The sequence below is a fragment of the Dipodomys merriami genome, unplaced genomic scaffold (assembly GCF_024711535.1).
Source record: "Dipodomys merriami isolate MVZ:Mamm:240054 unplaced genomic scaffold, mDipMer1.0.p SCAF_3, whole genome shotgun sequence".
Taxonomy (NCBI): Eukaryota; Metazoa; Chordata; class Mammalia; order Rodentia; family Heteromyidae; genus Dipodomys; species Dipodomys merriami.
The window spans coordinates 73,268,818-73,294,225 of NW_027204492.1; the positions used below are offsets into that span (position 1 = coordinate 73,268,818).

General features: G+C 40.8%; 1 protein-coding gene across 5 annotated transcripts in view; it reads left to right on the forward strand.

Moving 5' to 3' along the window:
• Ogt (O-linked N-acetylglucosamine (GlcNAc) transferase) overlaps positions 1-25,408 on the forward strand; it is a 54,223-nt gene that overhangs the window by 7,994 nt on the left and 20,821 nt on the right. For all 5 annotated transcript variants that reach the window (XM_070040321.1, XM_070040324.1, XM_070040319.1 and 2 more), the window contains exons 4-14: positions 5,297-5,365; positions 8,581-8,697; positions 12,451-12,530; positions 13,334-13,529; positions 13,796-13,936; positions 15,254-15,354; positions 15,629-15,782; positions 15,870-15,971; positions 16,123-16,302; positions 17,630-17,788; positions 18,285-18,374. In XM_070040321.1, coding sequence (XP_069896422.1) covers positions 5,297-5,365; positions 8,581-8,697; positions 12,451-12,530; positions 13,334-13,529; positions 13,796-13,936; positions 15,254-15,354; positions 15,629-15,782; positions 15,870-15,971; positions 16,123-16,302; positions 17,630-17,788; positions 18,285-18,374 — 1,389 coding nt within the window. The remainder of the gene's footprint in view (positions 1-5,296; positions 5,366-8,580; positions 8,698-12,450; positions 12,531-13,333; positions 13,530-13,795; positions 13,937-15,253; positions 15,355-15,628; positions 15,783-15,869; positions 15,972-16,122; positions 16,303-17,629; positions 17,789-18,284; positions 18,375-25,408) is intronic.

Below are 25,408 nucleotides of genomic sequence, written 5' to 3' on the forward strand. Positions count from 1 at the left end.
GTTGTGAGGGCAAGTCTTACATTTTCCTGTCTCCTAGAGACTCTAGTACAATATGAATTCAATGTCTTTGAGCTGGAAGTTCCTTGTTCCCCAGAACAACTACAACTTAGACGAAAAGAAAACAAAGTAACAGCCGGGCGCTGGTGGCTCACGCCTGTAATCCTAGCTACTCAGGAGGCTGAGATCTGAGGATCACGGTTCAAAGCCAGCCCGGGCAGGAGAGACCGTGAGACTCCCATCTCCAGTAAACCACTAGAGAACCGGAAGTGGCGCTGTAGCTCAAGTGGTAGAGTGCTCGCCTTGAGCTGAAGAGCTGAGGGACAGTGCCCAGGCCCAGAGTTCAAGCCCCACGACCAACAACAACAAAAAAAAAGAAAACAAAGTAACAAAAGTGTAGGGCCGGGAATGTAGCTTAGTGGTAGACTGCTTGCCTAGCATGCATGAAGCCCTGAGTTCAATTCCTCAGTACCACATGAACAGAAAAAGCTAGAAGTGGTGCTGTGACTCAAGTGGTAGAGTGCTAGCAAAAGAATTTCACAACCTACCAAAAAAAAAAAGCATCATTACTACATTATGGGTCTGATTCATAGATGTATTTGGCATTCTATGAAAAATAGTCTAATACTCAAATTCTTTTGGTTTTTTTCAAAGTGAAAAATTTAAATATTATAATGTCTATTTAGAAGTTACTCTTTAACTTGATTATAGAAATTATTTAAAATACAGATCTGTTTCATATTTTGATATTAATCATCACTTTTTGTAGTGGTAGATGGTTAGAAAATTTTGCTAAAACCGTTGCTTATCAAATTTAAAGGTATTATTGCATCTGGTGGGTTTTTTGCATGATAGCTTACTAGAATTGCTCATACTTAGCAATCTTTTTTATGAATTATTCATAAACTGCATAATTTGTATAATGGCTGTAACCTTGAGTGCTCCTACCTGCTCTGTTTCTGTATTTATTGGGTGGTTGACATTGATTGTTTCTGCTTTGATGGTGGCTACTAGCACTCAGCTATTGGTATCCTAACTATCATATATTATTGTTATATTATTTATTTCAAGCCTCACTTATATAGCTGAACTATAGAAAATTAGATATTTCTATTCCTCTCTGTTCTGCCTTACAAATGTCATGTTTAAATACTTGAGTGCTTATTGTTGTACAGTGCTTGGTTAGAAATTGGGGAGATACGTTCTTGAGGGAAAAAGTTGTAGGTTTCCTTATGAGACAGATCTGACCCACAAAGGAAAAAATGATGTAAGTTCCATGCCTTGGATGATTATTGTTGGAGAGTATTAATCAGAAGATTCTTTTGAGTGGGTGCTTATAACGTAAGCATTCTGTAGGAAGGTAAATAGCAAGTAGACTTCCTTGGCTGAAGTGGTGAGTCAAGTAGTAACAAGAAGTGAGTGTAGCAGAGCAGAGTCAATTGGAAGATTTCAAAAGAATAGAGGCTGAGGCGTTTGAATTTAATTTGAGAGGCAATTGAAAAGTACTGTAGGTTTATACTGACCTGATTTTACTTGATGTGTATATATAGAGAGATGTTAGGGGTCAGGAGGTGGGGGCAGCAGTTGCTCTCTAGGTAGGGGTACTTATACAGGAACATCTAATGCCTTACCATGATTCATACTACTTCTTCTTGGTGACATAGCTCTTTTCCTTTGTCTGTTAAACCTCTTCATCTTTTGAGGCCCAGCTTAAACTTCTCTTTTGAGCTCATCTACTTTTCTTAAATTCTTCATTGCTGTGGGCATTCAGTATGTGTGCCTTGTCTTTTCATATAGATTATAAGGCCTTTGATGATAAAAATTCAACTTATTTTCATTATAGTTTCAGATTATTATTGAATTGAATAAAAGTTTCATGAAGGGTATTACTTGGGATACATAGAATGGGCCAGGATATGGGAATATGATTCTCTTGGCAGATATTATTGGATTTGACAGATGAAACAATTCAATGCCTTGGATTTTGCACTTCTGGCAAGAATGGTAGCATCTTTATATTTTGTAGACATTAGGTATTCACTTGTATGTGTGGGTATTCATATAGGTTTGGTTCCCCAACTAAAAGAGTTAGATTTCACGCAGGGACAGTGCTCAGGACCAGAGTTCAAGTCCCACGACCGATCAAAAAAAAAAAAAGTCTATTTAGAAGAGTTAGATTTCACTGTTACATTTAATATGACATTTTACCTTTTCCTAAAAGTGTCTTATTGATTATATTATAGTACTCTTGAAAATCTATTTATTTTTGTCGGTCGTGGAGCTTCAACTCTGGGCCTGGGTGCTATCCCTCAGCTCTTCAGCTCAAGGCAAGCACTCTAGCACTTCAGCCACAGCACCACTTCCGGTTTTCTGGTGGTTAATTGGAGATGAGTCATGGATGTTCCTGTCTGGGCCGGATGTTCCTGCCTGGGCGGGCTTGGAACCCTGATTCTCAGATCTCATGAGGTCTCCTGAGTAGCTAGGATTATAGGCGTGTGCCACCCGGCGCCTGGCAGAAATCTATTTTTAACTGTGGATATTTGTTAACTTGATTTAGTATGCTGTAATGGCTCTAGATGATACAATTAAATATGTATAGATACACTGTTAGGACTTGGATGGCATCCATCTAAGAGTTTATAGAAACGAGAAGGTCAAATTATGTAGCAGTTGGCTAAAGTGAGTAGTCATTAGTGTCATTGTTGGAGAATTATTTTGAGACTTTTGATAGTTATGGCTCAGAGAAAATAAAGGAGTTGATAACAGTTCAAAGATGTATAATCACAATTAAGTGGTAAGTAGTAGCTTCTACAAACAGATTGGATTATTCACTTGTAATCTGCCAAAACAAAGAGCTAACTGCCCTTAGAGTTTGAGAACATACAAAATGTATACAGGAGAACATATAAAATGTATGTTTGTTATTTCTGGGAGTATTAATAAGGTTCAAAGATGCTTAGACTAAGGTTATAAGATAATTAGTCTGTAATAAGATGAAGGAGACCTGTGATGTTGTAAGAATTTTATTGGGGGTTGGGAAGGTGGCTCAGTGGTACAGTGCTTGTCTTGCATGCATGAGGCCCACATAAACAGAAAAAGCCAGAAGTGGCACTGTGGCTCAAGTGGTTGAGTGCTAGCCTTGAGTTGAAGAGTTCAGGGATAGTGCCCAGGCTTAGAGTTCAAGCCCCATGACGGTGGGGGGTGGGGGTGTGTGTGGGGGGGAGAAGAAATGGTCTGTTCTTAAGGCCATTATAGACAACCGAACACTCCTAAAATACCAGTCATTGCTTAAGTCACAGTATTGTCAGGTAGCTATTGAAGGTGGTCCAGTTTGGTCAGCCTTAAGTTTTGTTCATTCTGTAGCAGCCTCTACTTTTTGGCAGACTTTTTGGTGTTTCTGATAGGTGATACAATCACAAAAAGTAGTTTATCATAATATGATCGTGGAGAGAATAATATATATGATAATTTGCTTGCACACAACAAGATTTCGCTTCAGGACTTAATTTAAGGCTCGTTCACTCATGGAAGGGTTTAGGATAATAAGTGTGCTCCATATTGCGTATTATCTCTGCGTGTTGCTTGCTAGAGTCTGAGAAAGGCAAACTGAAACAAATAGAAATTGAAGTGCACTGATCTGCTGAACATTTCATACTGACGAATACTGGTGAGTCAGATGACTAGCAACACAATTGAACTGCTAATAAAAAGCAGAGTCAACTGCTTTTCATTATTCACCCACTCAACTCAGATGGCACTTAATACTAATGAATAATCTAGTGGCAGGTGTCAGGATTGAGGCTGTAGTTGGATGGTAATCCTTCTGCCTAGGCATGTAATGAAGTCAAGGTTTCTAAATAAGCCTGCGTGTCAAAGGGTAGCTTTGTTGATAGGTAATCACTTGCTAAGTGAAGTACTGTTCCCCTCCCCCCCCATGGAAAATTTCTGGTCCTTGATTCAGGAGTGAGTCATCAAAACCGTGAATAAAACAGTTGAATAAATATGCAATCATTTTTTCTAACAACTGACATTTGGAGAGAAGAGAGGCCCTAGAAAGGCTCCATAGTCTTATATCTGAAACTAGTAGGCCAAATGCATTTCAAAATTGAGCATGTTAGGGAATAATATATATAGATCTCCCAGCTGAGTCTGGAGAAACAACTTACACACTACGGTAAAACACTACAGAGGGGCTGGGAAGGTGGCTCAATGGTAGAGCGCTTGCCTTGCATGCCTGAGGCCCTGGGTTTGATTCCTCAGCACCACATAAGCAAAAAGAAAAAAGCCGGAAGTGGCACTGTGGTTCAAGTAGTAGAGCGCTAGCCTTGAGCTGGAGAGCTGAGGGACAGCGCCCAGGCCCACAGTTCAGGCCCCCACGACCGGACCCAAAAACAAAACAAAACAAAACAAACACTACAGAGTAAAACAAAAGATGGGCCCTCATACTAAATAAGAGAAATAAATTCTATAAAGTGTTAGGTATAACCAAGTGAATTTTCCTTTTTGGTTGTGGGGCTTTAACTCAGGGCCTGGGAACTGTCCCTCTTTTGCACACAGCATTCTACCATTTTGAGACACAGACCCATTTCCAATTTTCTGGTGGTTCATTGGAGATAAGAGTCTCTTCCTCGCCAGGCTGGCTTTGAACTGTGATCCTCAGATCTCAGCCTCCTGAGCAGCTAGGATTACAGGCCTGAGCCACCAATGCCTGGCTCCAAGTGAATTTTTGTTTTTTTGGTCGGTCATGAGGCTTGAACTCTGGGCTTGGGCACTGTCCCTGTGCTCTTCAGCGAGTGCTCTACTGCTTGAGCCACAGCACCACTTCCAGTTTTCTAGCGGTTTATTGGAGATAAGAGTTTCACAGTTTTTCCTGCCCGGGCTGGCTTTGAACCTTGATCCTCAGATCTCAGCCTCCTGAGTAGCTAGAATTACAGGCATGAGCCACCAGGCTTCCAAGTGAATTTTTGAAACCTTTTAGATTTGGAATTAAAGAAGATTTTTTTGCCAGTCCCAGGGCCTGGGTATGGTCGTTGAACTTCATTTGTTCAAGGCTAATGCTCTACCACTTGAGCCACAGTGCCACTTGTGGCTTTTGCTGTTTATGTGGTACTGAGAATTGAACCCAAGGCTTCATGCATGCTAGACCAACACTTTACCACTACGCCACATTCCCAGCCCAAGTAGTAAATCTTTAGTTGGAAATAAAATAACAGGGAGCTAGATGCATAGAAGTGTTTTCAAGATAATTTGGATCACAAAACAGAACACAATTAATGACAGAGTATCTCTGGTTTTCTAGGATTTGTACTGTGTTCGCAGTGACCTGGGGAACCTGCTCAAAGCCCTGGGTCGCTTGGAAGAAGCCAAGGTAGGTGTTTGATAGAACACATTTAAACATCAGTATTATGAAAACCTGTACTTTCTGCCAAGTCTTCAACTCTTCATTGCGCTATCTTCACAAAACAGTCCTATGAAACTGAGGAAAACTGTCGACATGACTCACCTCAGACTAGAGCAGGACCAGGCTTTGGCATATCTGTTCTAAATCTGGGGGTAAAGCAAGAACCTGAACATTGTGGAGCCTTTCTGCTGAGCTAGATCATCTTTGTAACACTGGGCTCCGTCATGATCTTATGTGGGAATAAATAACATTCCTTCAAATCTGAGGCTTGCCTGCTGGTGACAAGCAGAGCGCCTGTGATTTGGCTCAAGACTCCTATATGATGCAGGTGCCATTGAAAATGCTGCTCTTCTAAGTCCTTTGTGGCTTGTAAGTGGAGAAGAATTTCATCCAAATGTTACCCTGTAATACTGGCATTTAAAATTTCTTATTTAACCTTACTCCCTTCATCTTCCTTACCCTTTTTGGCAGTGGAAGAAAGGCTATTAAAATTATTGCAAATTAATAATTGGAATATCCTGCCCTTCTTGTCCCCACTCCTTCCCCAAGTTTTCTTTTTCTTCTTTTCCAATCCTGGTTGTTTACCTTCCTTTCTTCCTCACTTCCTTCTTTTATTCCTCCCTACCCCACCTCCTTAAAAAAACAAGTGAGAAGGACAAAGCTGGTTTGTTTGGGAAATGGACTGATCGAAAGAAAACTTGCCAAAGTGGAAAGGTGGCTTTTAGCATTCTGTTTCCAAATAATTAATTTGAATACCAGGTTGGGTTAATTAAAGCTTTTGGAATAATTTACAATTAAATTTACAAATGCAATTGTCTTGTTACAAGCCACCTTACGCAACCGCGCTGCAGGGGTGAGGAGTGGGGAGAAACCAGAATGCTTCTGAAACTCCCACCTGTTGCTCTGAGCCCCACGCGCATGCTAATGCGTGGAGTGTATGCGCAGCGTAGCTGTCTGTTTGCTTCATTCATACAGGGAGGGAGAAGGCTTTTTAGTACTCTCTAATGTTAAAAGGCACTAGTTTTAAGTGCATAGCTCATAAATTCTGCTGACACTTTGGATTAACCTTCTGTAGGTTTCCAGCTAATGAATTGTAATTGATTTCAGTCTTAGCTGATAAATCTAATTGGTAATTTATAGAACAAATATTTAATAAGCTCCTATTAATTGTCACCCCACCAAGCGGACAGCTAACATGAATTGCACTTCACTGCAGCTTTAGAGATCGGTTTAGGCTGAGACATTGCGCCTGCCTTAGGTTGCTGACTTCTTTATTTCAGAGCTCTGGAGACACCTAGTTTGAAAAATGTTATTGTTTTTTTTTTTTTTTTTTTTTTTGTGAGAACTTAGTACACAAGAAACTATTCTCGAGTGAAATGCAATGTATTTCTTTTGTAATCAGTGCATTTGAAATTTCAAGCCAGCATATTCCTAGTAGATGGAAACAAAATTAAGTTGTCTTTATAGAAAACAAAGAGCCTTTCTTCCAGCAAAAAAAAATCCCTGCTGTATGCAATAGCCCTGATTAACCCTCTCCCTTCTGCATGTTTCCCATGTTACAGACTTGAGACTGTCCTCATTCCCATATGTAATAGACATCCAAAGAATTTCAATTGCTTTGTTGAACTTTTACTAATGATCTTGTTTTTATTTTCTCTCTTGTTTTTGGTTTTTCACCATTGATATTGTATTTAGAAGGTTTCAGGTGGGTGAAACCTCCTATTCCATGCGTAAGGTGCCTCGCTGAAGGGAGCTCGAGGCCTGGATCTAGGGCAGACACACAACCTCCTCCTCCTCTTCCAGCAAGGAACGCACCGAAAAGTCACATGATGAGAGATATGGTAACGGGTTTGTAACTGCCACAGCAAAACAATTTGCCTCCATGCCTGAATCTTCTGTCTTGTGGCTTCAGAAACAGCTTAAAATAATTTTATTTACAAGCAAGTTATATAAACGAATGTTTTATACTATAGCCACAATTCTATCAAAGATAAGTAAAGTTAATTAAGATATTAAAAATTATTAGAGATAATTTACTAGTAAAAGCTTCTAACTCTTCTTGTTGTTCATTTTTTTTCCTTTTTTTCTTCTTTGTTTGGATTGCAGCATTCTGCTCTTCTGATGATGCGCTGTGACCCTGCAGTAGCGCAAAGGCTGCGCAGCGTTAATGCGCATTGCGTGCGAATGAGCCCCTGTGAACGGTTGACTAGATGAGTAATCTGATTGACTGGCTCCCTCAGTCCTATTCTGTAGCCTTTTTGGATAAAATTGGGTTTTAACATACCTTGAGTCCAACTAATCTCATTAAGCAAATATTCTCTATGTGGGCCTGTCTAGTAGATTAATGGATCTGGTTGGCCGTTTGCTGCGTCTAGGGGTGTTCTATGTAGCGCAGCAGTTCGCAGCGATTGCGCAGAGCGATGCTGTTAGGTGGCGCAAGCGATGTTTGCGCTTGCATTACAGGGACCTCAACCTAGGTGCAATCCTGTCATATGAGGTTTCAGCTTTAGTCCTCTGAAGACACCGGAATCTGACTCAGTATAGTTTTGATGTTAGTGAGACATTTCCCCAGATGTGTTTCATAGCGTTTTTTACAGTGCTCAGTGAGAGAGAAGAGTTTCATGGTCAACTAAGTTTTTAGAGTACCCTTTAGTGTTATAAAAAGACTTAGGGGAGTCCTGTAGTAAAGAAACCTGTATTCCTAATTTATTTGTTTATGAAAATCCTCCCTCCCCTGCTAGTGATACTTTCTACACCTTCTAGAACATGCTTTGTGAAACAGTGGAGGTAGCAATACTTAGCCTGAATTGTTGCCCTCAAGAACTACTTGAAAGCATTATCAGATCCCCTCGGTGTTGAGGTAAGAAGTCCAGCCATAGTTTTTCAGCAGCTGACCTCCCAGACAAGACCCAATGAAAGGGTTGGTCATTGGTTGGCAGAACTGAACATGATGGTTTGCACTTGGGTTCTGGTGGCGCAGGCGCAGGAGCAGCCAGCTGTGGCAGCGCATTAGTTTTGGCGCAGGCGAGCCTATGCTGCAGGGTCACTTTTGGCTGGTCAGAGAAGGAATAATGATATCACCTTCTTCCCCTCCCCAATCTTTTTTTTTCCCCCTTTTACAAATTTTCCCCTTTCCCTTTACCTCCTTCCCCTCCCATCTTCTTTCATTAACCCCTCCAAAGGCATGTTATTTGAAAGCAATTGAGACACAACCGAACTTTGCAGTAGCCTGGAGTAATCTTGGCTGTGTTTTCAATGCACAAGGGGAGATTTGGCTTGCAATCCATCACTTTGAAAAGGTTAGTCATTAATAACTGGTGCTCTGACCAGACTAAAATAACATCCTTTACATATCTAGCCACATAATGTCTTTGTTTCTCTGGTAGTATTGGAGCATTTGCTACATAGTATATAATAGTTTCCAATTTCACATTGAGAATGTAGTTAAATAATTGTCTTTTTTTGTGGGGGAGGGGGGCTCCAGTTTTGGGGCTTAAATTCAGCTTGGACACTGTCCCTGAGCTTTTTTTTTTTTTTTTTTACATTTTATTATTATTATTATCTTTATGTAGTTGTAGAAAGAAGTTCCCATTCTACAAAACAGTATATGAGTACAAGGTGTCTGACAACATTGTCACCCATCACTGTCCCTGAGCCTTTTTACTCATCACTAGCTCTCTGCCATTTTGAGCCAGAGTGCCACTTCTGATTTTCTGGTGGTTAACTGCAGACGAGTCTCATAGACTTTTCTGCCTGGGCTCGTTTGGAACTGCAATCCTCAAATCTCAGTCTCCTGAGTAGCTAGGATTATAGGCATAAGCCACAGGTACCCAGCTAAAAATGCCTTTTTAAATGGGAAAATTAATCTTAGAAAAGCTGGGCTGCTTGATTAAAAGGCTGATTTCAGGTTGGGATAAGAGATGTACAAAATTCTTCTAGAATGCTTTATTATACCAAAGATATTTTGAGATGGGGTATTGCTGTTGGCCTAAGCTGATCTCTAGCTTCTGGGCTGAAGCATTTCTCTAGTCTTCATCTTCCCAAGTGCTAGTACTACAAGGTTTGTGCCACTGTACCCAGCTAGGAAGGAACGTTGGAAGTATTACTTGAGTTGTGTTAGAAGGACTTAGTATCCAATTTGCAGAGATTCCCTCAAAGTTTGAAGATAGGTCTTGAAATAATAGGAATGACTGAAATATGTGATAAGTTATTAAATGAGCCTGGTGCTGGTGGCTGATGCTTGTAATCCTGGCTACTCAAAAGATAAGATGAGGGAAATTTGAGACTTTGTGTGTGTTGATGTGTGTGTGCACACATGCATGTGTGTGCATGCTGATCCTGGGCCCAAACTCAGGACCTGAGCACTGTCCCTGAGCTTTTGTGCTCAAGGCTAGTGCCTTACCACTTGAACCACAGCTCCATTTCTAGCTCTTTGAGTAGTTTATTGGTGATAAGAATCTCTTGGCCTTTCTTGCCTGCGTTGGTTTGAACTATGATCTTCAGATATCAGCCTCCTGAGTAGTTAGGATTGTATGTATGAGCCACCAGCACCTGGCTAATCTGAGTCTCTTATATCCAGTTAACCAGTAAAAAGCTGGAAGGGGAGCTATGGCTCAAGTGGTAGAGTGCCAGCCTTGAACAAGAATGTTAAGAGAGTGGAGCTGTGGCTCAAAGTGTTAGTGTGCTGGCCTTGAGTGAAAAAACCCAGGGACAGTGCCCAGGCTGAGTTAAAGCCCCAGTACACACACACACACTCTCTATCTCTCTCTGTCTCTCATACACACACATTTTCTCTCTTCTCCCTCTCCCCTCTCTCCTCTCCCCTCTCCCCCCTCCCCCCTCCCCTCTCCCCCCCCCCTCACACACACAGTTACTAAATGTTTAAATTTGGAAGATAAGTATGCAACTCATTTTAACTGTATTTTTCTTGTCTTTTTTTTTTTTCTTTTTTTTTTCCCTTGTCTTTTTTGGTACTGAGGATTGAACCCAGGATGTTGCTCTTGTTAGGCAAGCACTTTGCCACTCATTTAAAAAAGTGGTTAAAAAGAAAAATACCCTTTTTTGTTGTTAGACCAGGACTTCAACTCAGTTACTGATACTTTGCTCATTGGCTGGCACTCTACCAACTGAGCCACCCCCCAACTCATGTTTTTTTTTTTGGTCCGGTCGTGGGGCCTGAACTCTGGGCCTGGGTGCTGTCCCTCAGCTCTTCAGCTCAAGGCTAGTGCTCTACCACTTGAGCCACAGCGCCACTTCCGACTTTTTTCTTTTTGCTTATGGGGTGCTGAGGAATCGAACCCAGGGCCTCATGCATGCAAGGCAAGCACTCTACCACTGAGCCACCTTCCCAGCCCCCCAACCCCTGTTTTTTTGTTAAGCTTTCTAATTTATTTTAAGATTCCTTAAATGTTGCAAAAAAAAGATGTGCAACAAATATAAGTCATTGTATTCCTAACAAGCCAAACTAAAAGGAAATATTGCATTTCTTTAGTAAATCATGACCAACCCAAGTATTTCTTAGAGTCCAAATGAACATCTTTTTTTTTTTTTTTTTTTTTTTTTAATCGGTTGTGGGGCTTGAACACTGGGCCTGGGCACTTTCCCTGTGCTCTACCCAAGCGCTCTACCGCTTGAGCCACAGGACTAGTCCCAGTTTTCTAGTGGTTTATTACAGATAAGAGTCTCACAGAGTTTCCTGCTGGGGCTGGCTTTGAACTGTGATCCTCAGATCTTAGCCTCCTGGAGTAGCTAGGATTACAAGTGTGAGCCACGGGTGCCCTGCCAAATGAACATCTTGTACACATCAGGATTAAATTTCTCACTGTCCATCTGGTTTTTTTAAAAGACATGGCCTTGCTATGTGGCCCAATCTGGCCTTTAACTCAGGATTCTCTTACCTCCACTCTTCAAGTAGCTGGGATTATAGGTGTGAACTACCATACTTAGTCTCCTATTGTTCTTTAGAAGAGTTAAGATTTGCTAATTGAGGGGCTGGGAAGGTAGCTCAGCGGTAGAGTGCATGCCTTGCAAGCATGAGGCCCTGGGTTCGATTCCTCAGCACCACATAAACAGAAAAAGCCGGAAGCCGTGCTGTGGCTCCAATGGTAGAGCGCTAGCCTTGAGCTGAAGAGCTGAGGGACAGCGCCCAGGCCCAGAGTTCAGGCCCCATGACCGGCAAAAAAAAAAAAAAAAAAAAAAAAAAAGATTTGCTAATTGAATGAAATATGCCAGTGATTGCACTATTCTCAGTAAAGTTAGAACAAAACTTGAATTAAAAGATAAGTTTTAATGTTATTTTAAGGTAATATACAAAGGAGTTATACTTACATAAGTCAAGTAATGATTACATTTCTTTTTGGACAGTGTCACCCCTTTCCTTGCTGTCTTTCTCGCAGACAAACTTGAATTTTAACTTTGTTTTTGTCAGTTATGGTTCTCGAACTCATGGCCTGGGTACTGTCTCTGAGCTTTTTGTGCTTAAGGGTAGCACTCATCCACCTTGAGCCACAGCACCACTGCTGTTCAATTTTTTCTTAAGGAACCATTTTTGCTTATAAAAATATAGGAGACATGGAAAGATTTGTTTGCTTGTTTATGCAGTGCTGGGTATGGAACCCAGGTCCTCTAGTATGCTAGACAAGACAGCTATCACTGAACTATACTCCTATTCTGAGAAGTTATATCGATGAAATTGAGGTTTATAGATAGTGATAGGAGCCACATGCCTGTAATCCTAGCCACTCAGAATCCTGAGATCTCAAGATCAGAGTTCAAATTCAGTGTAGGCATGAAGGTCCATGAAACTGTTACCTCTAATTAACCAGTAAAAAAGGGGAAGTGGTAGAGCACCAGTCTTGTTAAGTTTGAGTGTAATTCCTGAGTTTAAGCCCCAGTATAGGCACATAAACAAAATAAAATATGATAGGGTTCAGAAATTAAATGAGAATTATTCTAGAAAATGTATTTGAAAGTCTAAAAGGACTTTAAAATAAGACTGTGAATGAGAAGTTAATTTGGCAAAATCCTAACATAATTCTAAATAAAATTTTTAGGCTGTCACTCTTGACCCAAATTTTCTGGATGCTTATATAAACTTGGGAAATGTCTTGAAAGAAGCACGCATTTTTGACAGGTGAGTTAATCAATGTGTCTTTGCTAAAATTTCTTGTCATTGTTATATTGGGAGTTTGAACTGAAATTATGTTAGTAACAGATTGAAATATTTTCTTTTCAAACATTTTCCTCCTCTGAGTGTATCTGAGTATGTCTGCTGTATACCTTTTGTGTATAGGTATCGTTGCCTGATTTTTCCTTCTCTTTCCTGAAAGCCCTTATCCTTTCTCTGAAAGTTGGCATTTCCATTATTGTAAAACTGTTGAAGTGATTATCTTTGTGTGTGTGTGTGTGTGTGTGTGTGTGTGTGTGTGTGTGTGTGTGTGTGTGTGTGCGCGCGCGCGCGCGCACGTGCATGTGTGCATGTGTGCATGTGTGCGTGTGAGGGTCCTTAGGCTTGAACTCAGGACCCGGGCACTGTCCCTGAGCTTTTCTTGCTCAGGACTAATACTCATCACCTGAACCACAGTTCCCCTTCTGGATATTTTGGTAGTTAATAAGTTTCATGGACTTTTTTGCCTGGGCTAGGATTACAGGTGTAAACCACTAGCACCTGGCCATGATTATTATTATTTTTAATTTGATCTCATTCAGTAAGCTAAGTAAATCTGGATTTTTAATATTTTGTCAGAAGAAAATCTCTTAAGGGATTAGTCAACCTCTGTGTGAAAAGTACATTTTATAAAGGTGATATTTGGCTTGAGGTTAAGTATAATAAAGCAGAAATTAATTGCAATACGTTTTAATTAGTTGATACATTTTAGTATACTATAGCTAGCATGAATTTTATTAAAATTAATGTGTACCTTTCTTTATTCACAGAGCTGTGGCAGCTTACCTTCGTGCCCTAAGTTTGAGTCCAAATCATGCAGTGGTGCACGGCAACCTTGCCTGTGTATACTATGAGCAAGGCCTAATAGATCTGGCAATAGACACGTACAGGCGAGCCATTGAACTGCAACCACATTTCCCTGATGCTTACTGCAACCTAGCCAATGCTCTTAAAGAGAAAGGCAGTGTAAGGATTTTTATTCCTTCTGTTGTTACTTCTTTGCTGCTTGGTGGGATTAAGAAAGTCTGTCTGTCTGTACATGTTAAGTACTGAAATGGCTATGTAGTTTGCTTGGAGTATTGGTTGATGGGAATACCAAAAATATACATCTTCTAGAGTATTACTAGCCATTAGACTTAGTTATTAAAATTTTGCAACAGTATCATGGGTAACCTGTGAACCTTCTGTATAGTTTTTTTTTAAGTAGTTATATTTTTTATTTTATTTTCCAGGTTGCTGAAGCAGAAGATTGTTATAATACAGCTCTCCGTCTGTGTCCTACTCATGCAGACTCTCTGAACAACTTAGCCAACATCAAACGAGAACAGGGAAACATTGAAGAGGCAGTTCGCTTGTATCGGAAAGCACTAGAAGTATGTTGAGGGTGGTGTGGTTGGGGGTTAAGGTTATATGGTAGTCAAGGGAAAGTAAAGTGTACTGTGTCATCCACTTCTTTTTTTGTGTGTGTATGTGAGTATGTGCCAGTCTTGGGGATTGAGTTCTGGGCCTGGGTACTATTCCTGGGCTGTTACATTCAAGATAGCATTTGAGCCACAGCTTCACTTTGGCTTTTTTGGTGGAAAATCGGGGATAATAACACCACCGACTTTTTTACCCAGGCAGGCTTTGAACCATGATCCTCAGTCTCAGCCTCCTGAATAGTTAGGATTACAGGCGTGAGCCACCATCGCCCAGGTTCATCTACCTCTTTTGTAAAAATAGACAGTGGTTGAGTCATTTGAAAGAATTCATTGAAGTAATCATGGAGCCAGTAATTGTGTCCTTTTTTTAAAAATTTATTTTATTTTATTTTGTATTTTTTTGCCAGTTCTGGGGCTTGAACTCATGACCTTAGTACTGTTCCTGAGCTGCTTTTGCTCAGGGCCAGCACTCTACCACTTGAGCCTCAGCATCACTTCCGGCTTTTTCTGTTTATGTGGTACTGAGGAATCAAACCCAGAGCCTCATGCATGCTAAACAAGTGCTACCACTAAGCCACATTTCCAGCCTAGTAATTATGTCTTGAAGATATTAATGTAAGATCTTGAGGAAATGTAAGATCTTAAGGAAATCCTTATCTATATTGAGTTTATTACTTACACATAGATAAGATCTGCCCAGAGAAATTGACCAGTAAGCTATAGATCAAGAGAAGTTATCAATAAGTAAAGAATGTCAGTGTCTAATGGCTTTAAGGTGGTTAGTAGGAATGGTAGGAGTTTGGAATATAGAGGGGTTTTGGTGGTGCTGGAGTGGTCAGCGTAAACAAGAGGAAGAGGTCTACCTCATGTTTGAAACAAGAAATGATACAAATAGAAGAGGTAGAATTTGAGTTCTTGCCCTCGAAGAATGAATAGAGAAAATATGGAGAAGTATAGGGCCATAAAATACTTGAACAGTGTTCTTAGGGTTATGGGAAGTTACTACTGTTGGTTTAGCAAGTATTTTTTTTTTTGTCAGTTGTGGGACTTGAACTCTGGGCCTGGGTGCTGTCCTTGAGCTCTTCAGCTCAAGGCTAGCACTCTACCACTTGAGCCATAGCACCACTTCAAGTGCTCACGGACTTTCCTGCCTGGACTGGCTTTGAACTGGGATCCTCAGATCTCAATCTCCTGAGTAGCTAGGATTACAGGCAATAGCCACTGGTGCCCAGCTTTTTTTTAACTTAATACTGCTCTTTACTCTTATAGGTCTTTCCAGAGTTTGCCGCTGCCCATTCAAATTTAGCAAGTGTCCTACAACAGCAGGGCAAACTGCAGGAAGCTCTGATGCATTATAAGGAAGCTATTCGGTAAGAAACTCACAGCCTTATTATTTATTTTTTTCTTTTCCAGTATTTAATTTACCAATGTTTGGTATTTGGCAAATGCTAAAATGACTTACTTTTCTTTTTTCACTGTTCTGGGGATCAAATCCAGTGCTTCACATGTTAGGCATTCAGTCTACCACTGTGTTACCACATTCCTAGTTTCTAAAATGGCATTTAATAATAATAGAACAAGTTAATATTCTCGAGATTAGAGGTTTTAGTACTAGATAAGTAAAACCTTTGTCCTCTCCTTCAGAATCAGCCCTACCTTTGCTGATGCTTACTCTAACATGGGAAATACTCTGAAGGAGATGCAGGATGTTCAGGGAGCTCTGCAGTGTTATACACGTGCCATACAGATTAACCCTGCATTTGCAGATGCCCACAGCAATTTGGCTTCCATTCACAAGGTACTTCTGTTTACTATCATATGTTCATCTTAACACTGAATGTTTAATTTTAGAAACATCTTACTGTTCCATTTTATTTATTTCTAGGATTCAGGGAATATTCCAGAAGCAATAGCTTCTTATCGTACGGCTCTGAAACTTAAGCCTGATTTTCCTGATGCTTATTGTAACTTGGCTCATTGCTTACAGGTAAATAATAACAGGCCAGTAATTGTATGTCAGTATTGTAATCACTGTTAATTATTAGGACCATAATAATCCACACCTAACTGGAAATAATAAAATATTAAATCCTTGAATAGGATTTTCAGCATAATAACTTCTTTTTGCTTCTATCTAGATTGTCTGTGATTGGACAGACTATGATGAGCGAATGAAGAAATTGGTCAGTATTGTGGCTGACCAGTTAGAAAAGAATAGGTTGCCTTCTGTGCACCCTCATCATAGTATGCTGTATCCTCTTTCTCATGGCTTCAGGAAGGCTATTGCTGAGAGGCATGGAAACCTCTGCTTGGATAAGGTGTGATTTTTTTTTTTTTTTAAATCTTTGTAAACTAAAAACAGATTGAGAAAACTGCAGATGTAATGGATGGTTGAAGGAATAAGGTGAATACACCCAGGCTGAGAAATGAGAATTTGTCAGCTACCTTCTCTTGTGTCCTGAGTGTAACCTCCTTCACCTGGAAGGATGGAATCCTTAACTTAGAACCTTAACACATCTATGTTACTTTCCTTTATATTGAAAACTATGATTTGTTTTTCGGGGTCTGGTCATGGGGCCTGAACTCTGGGCCTGGGTGCTGTCCCTCAGCTCTTCAGCTCAAGGCTAGTGCTCTACCATTTGAGCCACAGCGGCACTTCTGGCTGCTTTCTTTTTGCTTATGTGGTGCTGAGGAATCAAACCCAGGGCCTCATGCATGCAAGGCAATCGCTCTACCACTGAGCCACCTTCCTAGACCCATTATGATGTTTAATTATGTGGTATTTTCCTCTTCGAGAATAAGAATAGTGCTTGATCATTAGAGTTTGGAATTTGCTCCAGGAGAGAGAGAGAGAGAGAGAGAGAGAGAGAGGGGGTGGGGGGTAGGGGTGGGGGTGGGGGTGGGTGTGGGTGTGGGTGTGTGGTGTGTGGTGTGTGGTGTGTGGTGTGTGGTGTGTGTACTTTTTTTGTTGGTCATGGGGCTTGAACTCTGGGCCTGGGTGGTGTCCCTGAGCTCTTCAGCTCAAGGCTAGCACTCTACCATTTGAGCCACAGTATTACTTTTGGTTTTCAGGTAGTTTATTGCAGATAAGAGTCTCACAGATTTTCCTGCCCAGACTGGCTTTGAACTCAGCCTCCTGAATAGCTAGGATTACAAGCCTGAGCCACTGGCTTAGGGCTAAATATATTTTTTGCCAGTCCTGGAGCTTGAACTCAGGGCTTGACACTGTCCCTGAGCTTCTTTTGCTCAAGGCTAGTGGAAGCACCACTTTCGGCCTTTTCTATTCATGTGGTACTGAGGAGTTGAATCCAGGACTTCATGCCTGTTAGGCAAGCACTCTACCACTAAATCACATTCCTAGCCCAACATGTAATTTAAAAACAAAGTGCCTCCCTGAACAGGGTTTTTTTGTTCTCTGTTCACCATACTTCATTACTACAAGTTTTAGATTTTCTCAGGTTATTTGATAGGTCTTAGGAACAGGTGATGTAATAAGCATATTACATGAACCAAGGTTGTATTAACTTGCTAAATGATGTTTTCTTAGACTTTACATTCAATAGGTATAGAATGTCTGCTATATTTGTTTTCTTAGATGTAAATATACATATATGCTTTACAAATGAGCATGGTTTCTGTTGGTAGATTAACGTCCTTCATAAACCACCATATGAGCATCCAAAAGACTTGAAGCTCAGTGATGGTCGATTACGTGTAGGATATGTGAGTTCTGACTTTGGGAATCATCCTACTTCTCACCTCATGCAGTCTATTCCAGGCATGCACAATCCGGATAAATTTGAGGTAAGACTAATGTTTCTCTAGAATCATTTTTTAAACAAATGCTGAGCATGGTGGTTCATACCTATAATCCATGCACTGGGGAGTCTAAAGCAGGTGGATTGCAAGCTTGAGGCCAGCCTGAGCTACATAGTGAGTTCCAGGTCTACTTGGGCTGGCAAGACCATGTCTCTTTTTTTTTTTTTGTCGGTCGTGGTGCCTGAACTCTGGGCCTGGGCTCTGTCCTTCAGCTCTTCAGCTGTAGACTATCCCTCTACCACTTGAGCCCCAGTCCCACCCCAAGCCTTTTCTGCTTATGTGGTGCTGAGGAATCGAATCTAAGGCCTCATGCATGCAAGGCAAGCACTCTACCACTGAGCCACCTTCCCAGCCCAAGACCATGTCTCAAAGACAAAAATAACCTATGGCAGTGGCTTTACTGATTCCTTAGGTATTAAACTAAGAGTCTTTGGAACTATTGGAACCAAGATTAATAAGTATATTTTATACTACCTTTCAGGTATTTTGTTATGCCCTGAGCCCAGATGATGGTACAAACTTTAGAGTGAAGGTGATGGCAGAAGCCAATCATTTCATTGACCTTTCTCAGGTAGGTGAAGCTGTGTGTGTAGGGGGTTGGGGGTGGGGGCATAAGTGTAGGTGTGGCTTAGGGCTTGAATTCAAAGTCTGTCCCTGAACTTCTTTTGATAAAGGCTAGTCTTTTGATAAAGGCTAGTGATCTACTTGCCATAGCGCCAATTCTAGTTTTCTGGTACTTAACTGGGAATGAGTCTCACGAGTTTCCTGCTCAGACTGGATTTGAACCATAATCCTCAGATCTCAGCCTGTTGAGTAGCTAAGATTACAGGCATGAGCTGCACAGGTACCTGGCATAGTCTATATTTTTGGTACTAAGTATTAAACATGAACTGCTATATGCAAGGGGGTTTAGGGTAGTTTTATTTTCTTGTTCATTTATGTTTATATTGTCATGGCTTTTGCTGAAGTTGCAAATAAAACATAAATGTAATATATTTGTGCTTAGATGTATAACTGCCAGACATTGAACCAGCACTTTTTCTCCCTTTTTGATCTGAATTGTGTGTGTGTATGTGTGTGTGTGTATGTATGTATGTATGTATGTATGTATGCATGTATGCGTCTGTATCAGTTTTTGGGCTTGAATTCAGGATCTGAGTGCTGTCCCTGAGCTGCTTTTTTGTTTGTTTTTGACGGTTATAGGCTGGGATATTGTCCCTGAGCTTTTTTTGCTCAAGGTTAGCACTCTACCCTTTTGGGCTACAACTCTACTTCTAGTTTTTGAGTAGTTAATTGGAGATAAGAGTCTCATGGGTACTTTTCTGCTTGGATTGGCTTTGAACCATGATCCTCAAATCTCAGCCTCCTGAATAGCTAGGATTACAAGTGTGGGTTCCTGAGCTTTTTTTTTTTTTGCTCAAGGGTAGCACTCTACCAGTTGGGCCACAGCTATACTTATGGTTTTCCCGGGTTGGGTGTGGGGAGGCTTAGTAAGGGGTTGCTAGTTTACTAGAGGATAGAGTCTCAAGGACTTTCATGCCAGAGCTGGTTTCAAACCGCAATTCTCAGATCTTGGTCTGTCTCTTTCTGTTTTCAAGTCTCTCTTTTTGTTTTAAAAACAGAGGGGTTACAGTTAACATAAGTCAGGTAAAGAGTGCATTTCTTTGTGGACAGTGTAATGGTTTCCTTCACTCTCTCCCTGTTAGTTTTTCCCCCCTGTCCCTATCCACTAGTTGTATAGTTCATTTTTAACAGTGTCTGGTGAGTACTACTGTTGCAGTTCCTCCTCTTACTCTCCCAAAGACATAAATGAACAAAGATAAAAAGAAAACAAAACTAGCAACAAAGATAAAGCTTCTTGTTTCCATTTCCTGGAGTTCATATAGATAAATATTATTTTATATGATCAGATGCACATAGGCATTGCACCTTTGTGCTCTTCTCCTAAGAGTATCCTCCTTTAGTCTCACTGTGTGTGAATGTCTAGAATCCTGTATAATTTATCATGTCCTTGTGTATTTTAAGATCTCGGTCTTTTAAGGTACTAGGAACTTAAACTTGACTTAAGGTTAACTTGAACATGAACTTAAGGTGCTATCTCTGAAGTGGTGCTGTGGATCAAGTGGTAGAGCGCTAGCCTTGAGCTGAAGAGCTGAGCTGAGGGACAGCGCCCAGGCCCAGAGTTCAGGCCCATGACCGATAAAAAAACAACAACAACAACAACAAAACAAAAGGTGCTAGCTTTGAACTTGTATTTGCTAGGCAGGTGCTCTACTACTTAACCATGCCTCTAGTCTTGAGTCAGTACTTCTGTTAGAAAAAATAATAATATTAGCTGAATAAATTAACAAAATAAAGAATAAACAAGCCATTTAAAGAAAATAAATGAAGTATGACTTTTTTTTTAAAGACATTTGCCTTTGCTTGTCTTCTGTACTTGGCTCTGTTCTTTTTTTTTACTTATCTTCTATACTTGGTTCTACTTTTTCCTCTAAGTGCAATTTTATGGTAAATTAAGGTTGAAATCTGTGTGGGAATTAAATTTGCTGAGTTTATATTCTAATTTTATAGGCTTTATTGGTCACTTTGGTGACTAATAAAGATAATATGCAGTATAAATAGATGAGTGACATTTGCATATATATATACATATAGATGAGTGACATAGTATAGATAGCTGACACATTTATACATACACATCTGTACACATGGATGTATTTATGTTTGTGTGTATGCACTGAAGTCCTAGCAGAAACGTTGTAAGACTCTTGTAACTTAATAGTATGCACCGGTGGTGGCTCATGCATATAGTCCTAGATACTCAGAATGCCTGAGATCTGAAGATCATGGTTTGAAGCCAGCCCAGGCAGGAAAGTCTGTGAGACTCATCTCCAATTAATCACAAAAAAGTGGGAAGTGGTGCTGTGGCTCAGTGGTAGAGTTCTAGCCTTGAGCAAAAGGAGCTCAGGGACAGCGCCCAGGCCTAAAGTTCAAGCCCCAGGACCAAAAAGAAAAAAATATAGTATGCACTAACATGTTTTGCATCATAGCAGTTGCTTCAGAAGTACACTTGTCCATATTTTTCTTTGTGTTTAATTTGTGGCTTGGTTTGATTTCTTTAAGACAGGACCTTAATATGTACCCTAGGGTGGACTTGTGCTCATAATTTTCCTGTTTCAATCTTCTAAGTGCTTGGTTTATAGGTAGGCAACCCCTCACCTACCTCTGTCCATTAAAAAAATTTTTTTTTCATTTATCATTTCTATTTTGCTTTCTGGCCATTTGAAAAATATAATTAAGTAACTGTACAATGAGGTTAACAATTACAAGTGCCAGGGGTTGGGAAGGTGGCTCAGTGGTAGAGCGCTTGCCTTGCATGCATTAGGTCCTGGGTTCGATTCCTCAGCACCACATAAGCAAAAAGAAAAAAGCCGGAAGTGGCGCTGTGGCTCAAGTGGTAAAGCGCTAGCCTTGAGCTGAAGAGCTGAGGGACAGTGCCCGGGCCCAGAGTTCAGGCCCCATGACCGGACCCCCCCCAAAAAAAACGAAAAAAACAAAAAACAAAAACAAAAATATCCATTTACAAGTGACAGGTTACAAATACAATACTTCTTGATCACTGTTACCCCTTTCTTCTCCTCCTTTCCCCTCTGCTCTACCCTCAAGTTATTAGTTCATTTTTTGTATAATATACATTGAATATTGCATTAGCTCTGCATTAGCTTACCTTTCTTCCCTCCATTTGTATAATCCCCTTCTCATTGCCCTCCCCACCAAAACACATTTGAACTTCCTGGAATTCATTTTGATAAACTGTATTGTTTGTTGAGTGGAGTTATGCCTTTGAACTCCTCAAGTATACTACCCTTTAGTCTATTCACATAGTTATAGAGCCTTGTATTTGTATTTTAGATCTAGCTACCACTTAAGAGAAAAATTATGCACCATTTTTCTGTCTGAGCCTGACTTATTTCATCTAGTATTTTATTCTAGGTCTATCCATTTCTCTGCAAATGACAAGAATATTCTTTCTAGCTAGGCACCGGTGGCTCACACCTGTAATCCTGCCTACTCAGGAGGCTGAGATCTGAGGATCATGGTTCAAAACTAGCCTGGGCAAGGAAAGCTGTTACTGCCAATAAACTACTCAGAAAAAGCTGGAAGCAGTGCTGTGGCTCAAGTGGTAGAGCTCTAGGATTGAGCTCAGAGAGGCTCAGGTACAGAGCCCAGGCCCTAAGTTCAAGTTCCAGGTCTGGAAAAAAAAAAAAAAAAGGAATATTCTTTCTAGTGGATGAGTAAAAAAGCCATTGTATATTTGTACTGCTCATTCATTGTTAGGGCATCTAGGCTGTTTCCAAAACTTGGCTATTGTGTATAGAGCATATGCCTTTACTGTATCCTGACATCCAATATTTGGGGTAGATTTCCAAGAGTTGTATTGCTAGATCATAGGGTATTCTATGTTTAGTTAGTTAGTTTGTTTGTTTGTTTTGGGTCCGGTTGTGGGGCCTGAACTCTGGGCCTGGGCGCTGTCCCTCAGCTCTTCAGCTCAAGGCTAGCGCTCTACCACTTGAGCCACAGCGCCACTTCCGGCTTTTTTCTTTTTGTTTATGTGGTGCAGAGGAATCGAACCCAGGGCCTCAGGCATGCAAGGCAAGCGCTCTACCACTGAGCCACCTTCCCAGCCCTGTTTAGTTTTTTTAAAAAATTAATTTTTATTATAAAGATGATATACAGGGCTGGGAACGTGGCTTAGTGTAGAGTGCTTGCCTAGCATGCATGAAGCCCTGGGTTTGATTCCTCAGTACCACATAAACAGAAAAACATGGAAATGGCGCTGTGGCTCAAGAGGTAGAGTGCTATCCTTGAACAAAAGAAGCTCAGGAACAGTGCCTCAGGACTGTTAAAAGAAAAGAAAGAATTGTACTCTTTATTTGACTTACATAACTGTAACCCCTTCATATAGCACTTTTTTTTTTTGCCAATCCTGGGGCTTGAAAACTGAGGGCCTAGGGGCTGGGAAAGTGGCTCAGTGGTAGAGCACTTGCCTTGCATGCCTGAGGCCCTGGGTTCGATTCCTCTGCACCACATAAGCAAAAAGAAAAAAGCCGGAAGTGGCGCTGTGGCTCAAGTGGTAGAGCGCTAGCCTTGAGCTGAAGAGCTGAGGACAGCGCACCGGCCTAGAGTTCAGGTCCCATGACTGGACCCAAGAAAACTGAGGGCCTGGGCTCTGTCTCTGAGCCTCTCTGTGCTTCAAGGCTAGCACTAAACCATGTAAGTCATAGCACCATTTCTGTTTTTTTCTGTTTATGTAGTACTGAAGAATTAAATCCAGGGCTTCATGCATGCTAGGCAAGCAATTTACCACTCAACTACCTTCCCAGCCCTAAAGAGTACATTTCCTTTGACAATGTAACCCTTTCTCTTCCCTTACTCTCTCCCAATTTTTCCCTCCCATTCCCACCTATAACTTGTATAGTTAATTTTCAACACTGTGTCCAGTGAGTATGTTTCTTTTTTCTTTTTTCTTTTTGCTGGTACTGGGGCTTGAACTCAAGGTCTGGGCTCTCTGTCCTTGATCCTCTCTGTGCTCAGGGCTAGTGCTCTACCACTTGAACCATAGCACTACTTCCAGCCTTTTCTGAATAGTTTATTGGAAAGAAGAGTTTCACCAACTTACCGCCTGAGTTGGCTTTGAACCTTGATTCTCAGATCTCAGCATCCTAAGTAGGTAGGATATGTTTAGTTCTTTGAGAAATCTCCAAACTGCCTTCTTCCAGAGTGGTTGTACTAATTTACTTTCCCACCAACAGTGTAATAGTGTTCCACTTACCCCCCTGCATCCTTACCAGCATTTGTTATTCTTTGTGTGTTCAATGCTGGCCAATCTTACTGAGATGTAAAAGAATCTCAGTAGATTTTTTTTTTTTTTGTCAGTCCTGGAGCTTGAACTCTGGGCCTGGGCACTGTTGCTGAGCTTCTTTTGTTCAAGGCTAGCACTTTACCACTTAAGCCACAGTGCCACTTCTGGCCTTTTCTGTTTATGTGGTACTGAGGAATTGAACCCAGGGTTTTGTGCATGTTAGGCAAGCACTCTACCACTAAGCCATATTCCCAGTCCTCAGATTTTTATTTCTTTTATGACCTCTGACCATTTTTGATTTATGGTTAGATTCTTTGTGACCAAGAAAAGTTTCAGAGCCTGGGAATGTGGCTTAATGGTAGAGTGTTCAAATGGGAATGTTGTTGTTGTTGTTATTATTTTGCCAGTTCTGGGGCTGAACTTAGCCTGGAATGCTGTTCCTGAGTTTTTATTTTAATTTGTTTTTGCTAGTCTTAGGGCTTGAACTTAGGGCCTGGGTACTGTCACTTACTGCTTAAGGCTAGCACTCTACTACTTAAGCCACAGCACCACTTCAGGCTTTTTCTGTGAATGTGGTACTGAGGAATTGAACCCAGGGCTTCATGCATGCTAGGCAAGCATTCTACCACTAAGACACATTCTCAGCCCTGTTACTGAGTTTTTCTTTCTTTTTTTTTTTTTTTTTTTTTGCTCAAGGCTAGTGCTCTACCACTGATTCACATCTCTAACTTCTAGTTTTTTTGGTAGGTTTTGTGTGTGTGTGTGTGCATGATTTTATATATATATATACATATATATTTACATATATATTTATTTATTTATTTTTTGGTCGGTCGGTCGTGGGCTTGAACTCTTGTCCCACAGGTCTTCAGCTCTACCACTAAGCCACAGCACCACTTCCGGTTTTCTGGTGGTTTACTGGAGATAAGAGTCTCACGGACTTTTCTGCCCGGGCTGGCTTTGAACCATGATCCTAGATCTCAGCCTCCTGAGTAGCTAGGATTACAGGCATGAGCCACCGATGCCGGGCTTATATATATTTTTTATTGGAGATAAAGAATCTTATGAACTTTTCTGTCCTGATTGGCTTTGAATCAAGATTCTCATATCTCAGCTTCCTGATTAAGTAGAATTAGAAGCATGAGCCACCAGCGCCCAGCTTGGAGGAAATTTATTTATTTATTTTTATTTATTTATTTTTTTGGGTCAGGTCGTGGGGCCTGAACTCTGGGCCTGGGTGCTGTCCTTTAGCTCTTCAGCTCAAGGCTAGTGCTCTACCATTTGAGCCACAGTGCTACTTCCGGCTTTTTTTCTTTTTGCTTATGTGGTGCTGAGGAATTGAACCCAGGGCCTCATGCATGCAAGGCAAGTGCTCTACCACTGAGCCACCATCCCAGCCTCTGGAGGAAATTTTTAAAATATAATTTGTTATTATTCAGATGTACAGATTGTGTATTACCATTTCATAAAGTCAGGTAATGAGTACACTTCTTTTTGGACAATATCATCCCTTCACTTTGCCTTTCCCATCCCTGCCTACAAGTTGCATAATTCATTTTCTACATAGTGTCTACTGAGTTCCATACTTGCATTTGTTCATCCTTAGAATGAGTATTTTTTGGAACCAAGTCCCATCCTGTTACCCAAGCTAGTCTCAAATTCTATTTTTTTTTGGTAGGTCGTGGGTTGTGGGTGCTGTCCCTGAGCTCTTCAGCCAAGGCTAGCACTCTAGCACTTGAGCC